General features: G+C 41.2%; 1 protein-coding gene across 1 annotated transcript; it reads left to right on the top strand.

The window, feature by feature from the left end:
• The first annotated feature begins 11,053 nt into the window (after positions 1 to 11,053).
• On the top strand, positions 11,054 to 11,710 carry LOC133806956 (uncharacterized). Its single transcript, XM_062245050.1, has 2 exons — positions 11,054 to 11,486; positions 11,589 to 11,710. Exons 1-2 carry the CDS (start codon positions 11,054 to 11,056, stop codon positions 11,708 to 11,710), a joined length of 555 nt encoding a protein of 184 aa, XP_062101034.1.
• Positions 11,711 to 13,703: the final 1,993 nt, after the last annotated feature.

Here is a 13,703-nt window from a genome sequence, read left to right on the forward strand (position 1 = left end):
GTAATCGACATCCCATCTCCGTAAAATGCCATGATAGGACGACCAACCCTGTATGACCTCCGAGCAGTCACTTCAGTCTTCCACCTGCTCGTTAAATTCCCAACCTGGGCAGGTATAGGATGTCTTAAAGGGAACCAACTGGTGGCCAGAGAATGTTATAACTCATCAGTAAAAAAGGCAGGGAAGGCAGCCTACACCGCGCAGACTGCAGGGCCCAGTCTTCAAAAATAGGATACAACCCAAAACAAGGGGGAGGTCATAGACCCTCATTTTGGGGATATTAATACAGGAGTGGGCCCAGTCGAAGAATTAGAAGAGGTCCCGATTGACCCAAAACACCTGACCAGGGTGGTCATGGTAGGGAAAGGGTTGTCCGGGGACATAAGATCCGCTTTGATCCAGTTCCTATGGAACAACGAAGATGTATTCGCTTGGTCTCATGATGATATGGTGGGGATCTGCCCAACCATTATAAGCCCCACCCTCAACATCGATACCGGACACTTCAAGCTCGTACAATAGAAAAAGTGGTTACTAGATCGAACGAGGGCAAAGGCATTGAAGGAAGAAGTGGAGAAGCTTCAAAATAATGACTTCATTAGGGAAGCTTTCTATCTAATATGGGTGTCGAATCCTGTGTTGGTGCCGAAGCCTAATAACAAGTGGAGGGCGTGCATAGATTTCACCGATTTAAATAAGGCATGCCCAAATGACTGCTTCCCACTTCCAAGAATTGACCAATTGATGGACGCTATAGACGACAACGAGATCTTAACTTTTATGGATGCTTATTCAGGGTACAACCAGATAAGTATGCATCCACCCGACCAGGAGCACACCAGCTTCTGCACGGATGTGGGGTTGTACTGTTATAAAGTTATGTCGTCCGGTCTGAAAAACGCTGGAGCCACGTATCAACGGCTGGTAAACCCTATGTTCAAAGACCAAATAGGAAATAACATGGAGGCTTACGTGGAAAATATGTTGGTGAAATCCAAAGAGGCTGGGGGGGCACATTGAAGACCTGGAGGAATGCTTCAACATCCTGAGGCAATATAGAATGAAATTGAAACCCCTAAAATGCTCTTTTGGTGTGGGGTCGGGAATTTTTTTGGGGTTTATAGTGAACTCCTGGGGAATTGAAGCAAACCCCAAGAAGATAAAGGCACTGTTGTACATGCCCTCACCAGCCAGGATCAAGGACGTGCAGAGTCTAACAGGACGCATAGCAGCACTCCGCAGATTCGTGTCCAAATCCACTGATAGGTGTATTCCATTTTTTAATACTCTCAGAGGCACAAAGAAATTTGAATGGACTGAAGAGTGCGAACAAACATTCCAAGCTCTAAAGCAGTAACTGACACAACACCCGATCCTTTCAAAACCTCTGGAGGGTGATGAGTTATGCATATACCTAGTAGTAGCTCAGCACGCTGTCACTGCAGTCTTGGTCAGAGAAGAAAACAAGATCCAACATCTAGTCTACTATGTCAGTAAAACGCTGGTCAAAGCTGAGAGTGGGTATCCTCTAATTGAAAAATTAATTTAATGCGTGCTCTTGTCATCTAGAAAACTTCTCCCGTACTTCCAAGCTCATCCAATGAAGGTTTTTACCAACCAACCATTGTGCCAAGTCCTGCTAAAATCGGACACCTCTAGTTGGTTACTAAAATGGTCTATAGAGCTTGGGCAATATGAAATCACTTACCAGCCCCGAACAATAATTAAAGGCCAGGCTCTCGCAGATTTTGTACCTGAATGTACTGGTATACCAGATACAGATGAAAAAAAGGCCGAGTAGTCACATGAGTCTGGACCACTTCCTAATACAGATGCTGAATAGAACACCAAGCACCCAGCGACCAGTTCAGTTCATTACAAGGAAGAACCCTAATTATGGAAGCTGCACGTCGATGGCTCATCTACCGATCAACTGTCTGGGGTTAGTCTAATATTAATCACTTCTGAAGGGAAATGCATCCATTGTGCACTTCATTGTGGATTTAAAACATCCAATAATGAAGCGGAGTATGAAGCATTAATCACGGGCTGAGGTTAGCAAGGGAAGTAAAGGCTAAAGCCTTGGACATATACTGTGATTTACAATTGGTTGTCAATCAAATCGTTGGTGAGTACAATGCTCGGGGAGAAAAAACGATGGCTATCTTGATAAGATCAAAGACATGCTTGCTTAGCTTAAGAGGTACAATATCTAATAAATACCAAGAGAGCAAAATGCCACAGTAGATGCACTGACTAGACTAGCCAGTAGTGTTGTAATGGACAAGGCCAACCTAGTCCCTATGGAATGCCTTGCGGAACCAAGTATCAACCTGCCAGAACCATTCTTTCTTATAGATAACACTCCATCATGGATGGCTCCAATTGCAGCTTATTTGGAACACGGCATCCTGCCCAATAGTCGCAATGAATCCAGAAAATTAATGAGGAAAGTCACTCGGTGTGTAATTCTGGACAGGGTTTTGTACAGAAGGGTATTCTCCATGCCATTACTCAGGTGTGTCACCTAAACAGAATCAGGATGGCTGCTGGAGGAAGTACATGAGGGTTTTTGTGGGAACCATGCAGGGGGGCAAAGTTTGTCTAAGAAGATTTTAAGGCAATGCTACTTTTGTCCAACTATGAACAAATATGCCTTTACATATGTTCGAAGATGTGACAAGTGTCAAAGATTTTCCATGATACCCTGAGTAGCCCCAAACGAGCTTACTCAAATGCAGAGTCCATGGCCCTTCACTATTTGGGGAATTGACCTTATTGGTTGGTTACCCAAGGGAAATGGAGGAGTTCAGTATGTAGTCGTGGCAATTGATTATTTCACCAAGTGGACGGAAGCCGAGCCACTAGAAACCATCACTTCCAAAAAAGTATTGGACTTTTTGGTGAAAAATATAGTCTACAGATTTGGTCTACCCTAGAAGATAGTGTTCGACAACGACACCCAGTTGGACACCCAACTGTTTACTGATTTCTGTACCAAGCATGGCATCACAAAAAGTTTCTCAGTAGTCTCGCACCATCAAGCAAATGGGTAGGTTGAAGCAGTTAACAAAACTCTCAAAGACATCTGAAGAAGCGTTTAGAACTGGCTAATCAAAATTGGCCTGAGAAATTGCCTGAAGTACTCTAGTCATACAGGACTACCGAGCGAACAGCTACTAGTGATACCCCCTTTGCACTCATGTATGGGTATGATGCAATGCTGCCAGTCGAGATGATTCAACCTTCTCACAGACATTCAGTGTGCGACCAAGATCATAACCACCAATTTTTGGCCGAGTCCTTAGACAAGATTGAAGAAAGACATGAAAAATCCAACATATGCCTAGCTGCCCACCAGCAAAAAGTTGCCTGGTACTTCAATTCTAGAATTAAGGAACGAAAGTTTAACGTGGGAGATCTAGTCCTGTGAAGAATATTCCCAAAAACTCAAGATGCCTCAGCATGAGTGCTAGGGCCAAGCTGGGAGGGTCCTTACCAGGTCACAGAGATAGTATCGCCCAGCACGTACAAGCTAGCACGTTAAGACCACCAGTTTGTACCTATGCCTTGTTACTGGAATGGGGAACACCTAAGGAAGTACTACCAATAAAGATCACTTTTAAGTGCCCGTACATTGGTCGGTACAGGCACGAACTGCCCATACCACCGACCAACTCAAGTTAGTTATATTAATTATGCATAGGCACGATTTGCCCATTTATTGTAATAATTAATATTTGTGAATGTAGGCTACATTGTAGCGACAGATCATGTATGGTTAACTTTTAATCCATAAGACACGATATTTGTCCATTTTTACAAGCCTTACTTTTACAATGATTATCTTGCTAATTAAGTGATTTATTTCACGGATTTTCAATAGTGTATGAAACCTTTGTAGGTTTTGGCGAACCCAAGTACCCCCAAACAGGTTATTACAAACAGCTCTGGCAGTTAGCAAGTGACCAAGAGGATAACCCAAGAGTAATGAATCCTGCTCGGTCACTTGGGGGGCACCATAGTAATACATGGTCAAGTAGAGAGAACAGTGCGTAATCAAAAGGACTTAGAAACATTGATTTTTATTAATGTTAAAGTGCTTGTGTGTTGCTCGGTATGTACCAAGCAATAAAAAGGGCCATAAAACAATTTCTGTAGACAGGGTTGAATAGTTTTTGTTTACAACTCATTTGGAAAAATTGAATAGCTCCGATTCACAAAGCCGCACAGGTCCAAAAAACATTATACGCTGAGTAGCAAGGAAAAATAAAAGTACGAGCAGATAGATAGCTGAAATGAGAAGCATTTTATAAAAAGGAAAAAGAATGCTCAAGATTAAGGGCTACTCGGCTCAGCCATCTTTTTCTTTGCAACAATAAAAATATATATAATATAATAACAAGTAAAGTTTATTAATCACTCTGGATTTGTTGGTCAGATTCGACGACAGGGGTCTCAGTAAGGAAGTTGTTATACTGGTTGGCAAAGGTCGGGGCCTCAGTTAGAACACTTGGACTAGAGGGCAGGACATATTTTTCAAGGGTTGCGATGATCGTCTCGATGGGTGGCACAACAGATTCTGGCTCAGAGGCTGCTGGTTGCTCGGCATGGACGGTCGGGGCCTCATTCTTCTCTCGCTCAGTATATTAGTTTATAAGCTTATCATACGCCTCTCCCATATAACTAAAGTCTGTCGTCTTGTTGCGAAGCTAGAATTCATAGAAGGTGCTCATACCAAAGTCCCCCAAAGCTTTAGCGTCAGCGGCCCTGTCAATTTTCTCTTTCTTAAGAGGCTCTGCCAGCTTATCCTTTTCCTCCTGAGCAGCCCTCCCATCACCAGCGTTCTTCTCCTTTAACTCCTCAATCCTCCTTTCCAACCGGTTAATGTTGATATTCCTCTATTCGGCAACAGATTTGAGCCCATCATTTTCCTTGGTAATCTACTCGGTGGCCTGTTGAAGATGGTGGACTTGCTCGGTCAATTGGGAAACTTGAGAATTTTTATCCTCAGACTCTTTCACTACGCCGATTACATGCTTGCTCACCCCCTTGGCTCAGTAATGAGCGTAGATAAGAGCCAACATATCCTGCAATATGAAATAAAGAAATTCAGAACAAGTAACAAGAGAAGAAAGACCACACAGAGATCGAACAAATTCATTACTCACCCTGCTAACATCTTGAAGATCGGTACTTGTGATGCAGTCTAGAGATTTGCTATTGATAGTATCCATGAATTTAGTTTGGGAGGTGGATAACCTTTTTATACGCCCTTGCTGGATAGCCAGGGCTTTCTTCAGAGCCCCATAGACCTCCTTGGCAGAATCCTCAACAGTTTCATCGAGAGCTTTGCTTGGTCTGGTCAACTCTGGTGCACTGGTCACATGGGTACTGTAACGACCCAAATTCGCTAATAAGGCTTAAGGGCCTTGATTAGTGTGTCGGGAGGGCATAAATGGGATTAGAGTGAATATTATTGACTTAAATGTGTGAATATGTAATTAATGATGTTATGTGATAATATGAAATGAACATGTGATATATGTGAGAACCACATTATTATGTGGGCAGGTTCATAGAGCGCAACTCGAGACGGTCCTAGGGTCAGATAGCGGGAAAAGTCACAACGGGACTTAAAATATGACTTTGGACAAGTCAGGGGTATTTTAGGTATCGGGTAGTGATTTGGACTATCGGGTTATGAAAATAAATATATGGAGATATATTTGAGGTTAGGATGTTTAGGCGGGAATATTGGGGGATTTTACCGTTTTGGCCTCGGGGACGGTTCCGGCACCCTGAGCCGTGGGGTTAACTTAGTGAGTAAGACAAACTTAGGAAGCCTTTAGAAAATTAGACCGACATTATCTTTTTCCCCTCAGCTAGTTATTCTCTCTCACTCTCAAGAAAAACAAAGGAAATCAACTAGAAACACTCAAGAGAAAAAACAGAGGAAAATTGGGGAAATTGGAGCTGAAGAATTGCTGGAAACTTAGAGGAAATCAGGGGCAACTTAGAGGTTTAGCACAGTAAGCAATCAAGGAATAAATCAAGCTAAGGTAAGGATTAAATCTTATGTCATCTGAAGTCTAACCTTGAGTTCTCAGCTGGGTATTGAGGTATTGTTCAATTGATGATTAGGGTGGAATAGAGCTGGGGAAATCCTTGGAATCAGCTGGGTTTTGGCTTGAGGAAGGGTTCTATCAAGAAGGTAACATTTGCTTCATGAATTGGTAATTGGAATTTTAGTTTTGACTGATTATAATTGGGTGTTTATGTTCTTAGAGTCTCAAGGATTGAAAGTAAGATTTATGTGGGTTATTGAATTGAATTTCTGTTGAATGATGTAGCATAAGTTGTGTAATAAGTTATGGTAATGTTGGGTGTTGAATTAGGGAGTTTAGGGATGGTTTTGGCTGAGGTTTTGAGCATTGAAATGGTGGATTTTCTGTGTTCGAAGGGAAGGGCCGCAACTCTGTTCTAGAGCGCTGCAGCCCTAGGATGAAAAAGGGCCAAGGAGGCTCGGCCATGGGAGGGCGTCGCGGAGCCCAAAGCAAGGGCCGCGGTGCGTGTCTTTGCTCGAGATAATCTTGGTTCTATTTTTAGGCTAGGGCCACAACTAAGCTTCAAGGGCCGCAGCCCTTGGTTGTGCACATGAACTTTTGAGGGTTTTAGGCACGGGGATGTGGTCTAGTGTGCTTGGGATTGATTTCACCACCGTGTTTGGTGGAATTCGGATTCCCGGGAGTTAGTTTTGTAACCGAAAACCCATATTCGAGTATTAATGGAACCTTATACTTTGGTTGTGACTAGGTGATAAAGGCTTAGGCTCGGGATCGGATCGTGCTTGAGGAGCGTTGCTCATAATCAATAACCGTACAGACTAAAGGTAAGAAAACTGCACCTGGTTGAATATATGTGACGGGACTAAGGGCTCCCTATTGTAATTTCTTGGAATGATGGTATTATGCCATGCAAGCTATTTAGTGAACCAGCGACCTAAGGGTACCAAGGGTTACACTAGCGCACAGGGTGCGGCTCGGCCACTGGTAGCCGAGGACAGCTTATTATGCATTGAGCTCGGTTTAAGCGGGCCGGAGTCAGTGGGTTAAACAGAGGGTGCGGCCTAAGTCGTCGAGCCTGAATATTATGTGTGAAATGAGTGATATAAATGATTGAATGCATCCTGAATCTGAGTATATGTGCTGAATGTCTATTGTGAGTTATTTAGTGAGAGTTCATGCTTGTAGAATTAACTATCTGGTATCATTGTTTGTGTTGTATATAATGTTTTCTTGCTGGGCCTTGGCTCACGGGTGCTACGTGGTGCAGGTAAAGGCAAGGGTAAGCTCGATCAGCCTTGATTGGAGAGCTCTGTAGGGTGAATGTACATGGCAGGCCGCTCAGCCGCCGCGGTTGAGGAGATAACAGGGACAAGAGGACCAAAACCTTGTATTTTGCCTTAGTACGGCTAATGTATACTTTTAACTGTTGAGTTCTGCAAACCAACTTTTAACTGATCTTTTGGGGATCCCTTCTGTAAACTGTTTATAATTTATAAAATGTATCTTTTGAGGCCAAAATGTCTTTTAACCCTAGAACACTAAAGATAATGACACGTTTTTAAATTAATGACTTGATTAGCAAGTCTTGCACTTTATAAGTACACAGTCTAGCGGTCTTGGCTATCCAGGGCGTTACAGGTACCGTCCTCAACAGATAATCCTTTGCCTTTGCCCGATTAGCGCGATGGAGTAGGCACCTTTTTTCTAAGAAGAGGCATTATCAGGGGTCTTCTCGGCCTGCTCGGTAGTTCCGATAGGATTGTCGGCTTTTTGACGCTTGGCCAGGGGAACCTCACTACTAGGACCACTTGTGTGCTTTTAGGCAAAGTTCTTGAAAAATACGGATGACATATCTAATAAATGAAAACAACGGATTAGCAAAAGTGTCGAGCAGGGTCAAAGTAAACAAACAAAAAATCATCATAATTAGGTAAAAAGGAAAAGTACGCTGGAGAAAGAGAGCAAGATCACCTACTTCAGCTTCCCTCGAGCAGTCAGCTGCCTCGAACAGAAGACCCCCATCACTATTTGATGAGTCTAAGTCTATAGGCTGTACTGTGGCCTCCTTGCCCTTTCCAGGCTGGGGGGTGATGGCATATTTGGGAGTGCCATGCTCGGCAGGCTCCTTGATGACAACTCCGGTTGAACTTATGGTTCGGTTAGCCACGCAGGGTCTGGACGGGGGGATTGATGCTCTAGTTTGTTTCTTGCTGGGTGGTGGACTAAGTGAGTTAGAAATGAATGAAGGTTTCTTCGGAGATTTCTTGGTAGGAGTGGCATCTTGGCCCTCGTCTTGGGATCAGGGTAGAGCCCAGCGGACACAAGTCTTCTACAGTGGTCACGGCCACCAGATCTTTGTTGCAAGGGTCCATAGTAGCTAGTTTTTTGCCCTTATCTCCATTTCTCTGGTGGAGGCCGACCAGCTAAAGGGACCATTGTGATAGAAGGAGAGGTGATTAGCAGCGATGTTGTCTGTGACAAAGTATTGGCTGGCATACTCCCCAACCTTGGAGATACCTTCGGTATTCAATAAGTAAATGTTGGAGTCTCGGTGGCTAAAGTAAAAATACCCCGACCTGCCTTGTCGAGGGCTGGATTTGAGGTTAAAGAGATAGTTTATCTTGTGTGTAGTCGGTACTGGCCAGTTTAAGGATTGGTACAAAACGTAAAGGCCTGAAAGGAACGGATGCCCTTAGAAATAATCTGGGTAGGGCAAAGCCCGAAATAATCTACCACACTGTAAAAGTATGGCAGAAGAAGAAGGGTTGCGCCCGCATTCATATGGAATCTGCTCCAAGTGCAGAATTGAGCCTCAGGGTGCTGGGCAGTTTGTACAGCAGCAGGCTTGAAGATGGAAACATCTCCGAGATGGAAGTGCTCTCTGATGTTCTGGAGCTTCTTGTCAGAAATCGTACTCTAAGGAGCTACATATAGGGGGGCTTTGTTTGTCTCTGAGGAAGGGTTAAGGACGACCTCAGTATGGATCTCCAAGGCATAACTGATTTCAGATTCCCCCTCTTGTCCTGAAGAGCTCGGCTCTTCCTCTACGGATGGGACCCCCTGCGTGACCCTAGTGGGGGTACGGTGTGCCACATGGGGGTCTTCTTCCTCTATACCATGGTTAGTGTGTTTCATGCAGGCCATCGATCATTTCAAATGATATCTTACAACATAGTTCGGTGGTCACCTCCCCTCTGCACATACAAAAAAAAAGAGGGAAAGGTGAGGCGAGAACACCGAACAGTACTGGTCGGTAGGGGTCATAGGTTATACCGACCAGCCCAGAACAAACACAGAGCAGCATGCCAAATAGAGGACAGATCAAATTTAAAACAAAGGAACCCAATAAAGTGGAAGGTTTTCCCCAAAACAATTTTTGAGTGGCGTTATTCGTGTATTCTCAAGAACCCCAAACGCAAATCAACAAAAAGAGGAAGTTAAAACCCAATTTTAAAAAAATGAGAGGTTCAAAAGGTTATCCAGGCCAAGAGCCACGCAAAATAGTCAACTATTTACGGATTCAAGCAACATACATTCAAGAAATCTAGGGATTCATTAAAAAAATTACTCATAGTCACAATGAAAAAATGCAAAGAAAAAAGAGAGCATCTTGCACGAGTTACATGAATAACAAAAGGGAAAATGGAATACTTACTAGTAGAAAGTGGTTGGAACAAGCGCGGTACGAAGAGCCTCGACAAAGCACGACTGAACGGTGGTCGGTGTGGAAGTTTGAAGATTCGACGAGCTTTGAGTATGGGTAATGTCTGGAAAAGAGAAAATGTAATGTGGTACCAAGGATGGGGGAGACTATTTATGAGCCAGGTGCAGCACCTTCTCTCCTCTCACTACATTGATGGGTCGTCTCTTCAACGGATGAAGGCATGCCTCCCCAGACACGTCAACACGCCCATCCAATCACTTCGCCTCAGCTGCCAAGTACGTCAGCCACTTTCTAGTAACTGCACGATACAATAAGTGGGGGACTATTATTGTGCTTTATGGTTCCAAAAAGAGGTGGGAAAAACTAAAAGGTTATTTCTTGGAAATACTAGGATATTAACTACACTAGGTACTATGCCACGTAGCAAGGGGCGTATACCCTCGATGAGGCTGGACGGTATGGTTCCCAGAGAAAAAAAAAGTTTCCAAGTTGCTTAGCACCATTGCAAACTTGGGGGCAAATGTTAATCAAAAAATGGACATGTATAATGTGGCATTAAGTTTGGACACGTGGAATAGACTGGGCAGACCTCTTGACAGGTTGATCAATAAATACTCGCAGGATACACGATAAGTCACTACTCGATACGCTTAGCAAAGAGAGACTGGTCGATGCGACATACAAGTAAACCTGGTCGATAGGAAGCAGTTACACTCACGATCACAGTCCATAGGAATAGCCCAACCACCCACAAAAAGCGCATAACAACCCTAAAAACTTGGTCAAGGCTCCTGAAGAATAGGACAGCAACTACCTTCGAGAAGAAAGAGATATATTGCCCATCAATTATGCTTCAGGCGCAACCCTTGGATGAGAAGGACAGTATAAATACAAACTCTCCCACAGTGGAGATGGTGGAGAAAAATAGCCTACCGACCAGCACTAGGAACATACCGAGCAGCTTGGCTTGGTACTTAGCAATGATTTTGCCATACTGTATTGTCTCTTACACATAGAAATCAATTTGTAATCCCTTGTGATCTTGTGTAAACCTTCAAGATTATTACAAATCTAAGAGGACGTAGGTCATTACCAATCCTTGGGGTCGAGCCTCTATATATATATGGGTGTTCTCTATTATTTATTCCTCATTATTACTAGGTTCTTGGCTTATTTATGGTGTATTGATTGTCTAATTGAAAGCTCTCTAGTTAATTATTTGACTCCACTTCAGTTGGCTAAAAAACCAGTCAACACAGAATATTCTACATCGACTGCAAGATATCACGTATTAAGGTCAATCTCTTCTATGATTGAATCAATGGGGAAAAACATTAAGTCTTATCATCTTCTTGATGAAGACATTTCTTTCGATAGAAATGAATTTCAATCTAGGGAAATTGATGATGAGTTGGGTGTTGAAATTCCAGAAAAAGATATTACATCTTCAAGACCACTTAATAGAGAGCAACAACAAGTGTATAATGTAATGTTGGAAAAAGTTTTATCAAACAAAAATGTTGCATTCTTTGTAGATGGCCTGGGTGGGACAGGGAAAACATTCCTATACAGGACACTTCTGGCAACAGTACAATCAAGAAACTTGGTACCACTTGCAACTGCTTCATCAGTTGTGGCTGCATCTATACTTCCAGGAGATCAAACAACTCACTCATGCTTTAAGCTTCCACTTGATATTGACGAAAACACCCCATGTTGTGTGAGCAAACAAAGTGCACTTGCAAACCTACTTTGTACAGCAAAATTAATAATATGGGATGAGGCATAGATGACAAGAAAACAACACATAGAGGCATTAGACAAAATTCTACGACACAACAATGATTCTGATGTAGCCTTCGGTGGAAAGATTGTTGTTCTCAGGGGAGATTTTCGTCAAGTATTACCTGTTGTTCGTAAAGGGAGTAGACAAGAGCAGGTTAATTCCAGTCTGGTTTATGTGGCCTACATTGACTAAGTTTTGACTAATTGAAAATATGCGAGCAAGATTAGATTCAATATTTTCAAATCATGTGTTGGCAGTAGGCAATGGATTTCCACCCAACACAAAAGATGAAATCATAAAATTACCAAATATGATGCTTGTTCCCTATGATGATGAAAATAGTTCATTAGATCACTTAATAAAAGACATTTTCCACAACATTCAAGAATATTCGTGAAATATGTCAACTATGATGAGTTGGGTCATACTAACACCAAAGAATAGTTTTGTCGATGAAATAAATGTGTTGTTAATTAAGAGGTTTCCATGTGAAGTCCAACGATATTACAGTGTAGATGAGACAATAGATAAAACTGAGCAATCAATTTTGGAAGATTTATTAAACGCATTAACGCCTAATGGATTTCCTCCTCATGAATTATTACTAAAGAAAAATTGTCCCATCATAAACATTAATCCTTCAGAGGGACTATGCAATGGAACTTTTTTGACTTGTTGAGCTTTCGATCAAAATATCATAGATGATGAAATTGTCATTGGACATCATATGGGAAAATGAGTCTTCATTCCAAGGATACCATTCTTACCAAATGTGGATGATAATAGTAGTTTTCCGTTTAAGCGAACTCAATTTCCTATAAGATTAAGTTTTGCAATGACCATAAATAAGTCACAAGGCCAAACATTGGATTATGTTGGGATTTATATACCACAACCAGTATTTTCTTATGGTCAATTATACATGGCTTTAACAAGGGCAAAGACAATGTTAAACTTGACAAAAACTACACCAAAAATATTGTGTACAGAGAATTATTATCATTATCATTTTTAAATTAATGTCTACGTAGGGAACATTCAATAATTTTATTAATCTATTTTCAATCCATTATTCCATTATTTCATCAATTAATAATTCAAATACATTATATCTATGTGTGTATTCTTCTATCTTTACAGGGGGAAAAATGACGAAAATATGTACCCCGATCAACGAGATCACCCCAAATACAAAACCTTAGAAAATCAAGATGATTGTGGCAGACATATCTCCAAAGCGAACAAGTCATAACTCAATAGACAAATACCAAAATCTAATATTAATCGACCAATAAGTATCTAATTTATTATAATATATATTACTTTGAAAATTATTAATACTCTCCTAAATGAATGTAGGATACCTCTATTTATCTTTTACAACTCGTATAATACAATGTTAATCATTATTTCTTTAAAATTTGGTTCAAGGGAATCGAGTCCAATCAGTAATTTCTGGAACGGATATTGACTTTAGGGAGGACACTTTAAAACTGTTTCACTCTTATTATACCAATGACGCCCTTGTCAAAAACGCCAACGAAAGGTACAAGATTGGAACATATGAATATTATTGGACCCTCAACTCAAGAACACTAATAGAAGATGTAGAAGAACACGACAATCAAATAGAGGCGCCAAAATATAACATCGTTCCATTTACAGACTTGCATTCTTTCAAAGAATCAGTTCAACGAATAAGTATTTCTAATTTAATTGTTATAAAAATGATTATCATAAAAATAACCATTTTCTTATTTCAATATGTAGATTTCTTAGTTGTTGCAATCCAAATTAAACCAACAAAAGAGATCACCACAGAATTTTAACAACAAACAATCCAATAGATATATCTTATGGATGAAAGGTAAAAATAGAAAAACATATTTTTCAATTAAATTTAGTATTGATATTACTTTACAAAATGTACACTAACATTTTTTATACAATCTAATTTGCCAGCTTCAACCCAATACAATTGACTATGTGGGGTCGATTTGTCCAAGACGAATGTCAAACAATAAAAAAATTTATTGAAGAATACCCAATAATATTGGGAACACAAATAGTTCTTCGAACATATAGAGGTACTTTAAAATACACAACTTATATATTCTTCTATCTTCGATATACTTTCATTAATATAAATCTCAACTTGAACAAAGGATTGTCCCTATCATCACGT

This window comes from Humulus lupulus, chromosome X, assembly GCF_963169125.1.
Source record: "Humulus lupulus chromosome X, drHumLupu1.1, whole genome shotgun sequence".
NCBI lineage: Eukaryota > Viridiplantae > Streptophyta > Magnoliopsida > Rosales > Cannabaceae > Humulus > Humulus lupulus.

Excerpts from the sequence above, each read along its gene's own strand:
- LOC133806956 (XM_062245050.1), top strand. The coding sequence starts at position 11,054 with ATGGGGAAAAACATTAAGTCTTATCATCTTCTTGATGAAGACATTTCT. Across the intron at positions 11,487-11,588 it reads TGCACTTGCAAACCTACTTT|CCTTCGGTGGAAAGATTGTT; the intron begins GTACAGCAAAAT and ends ATTCTGATGTAG.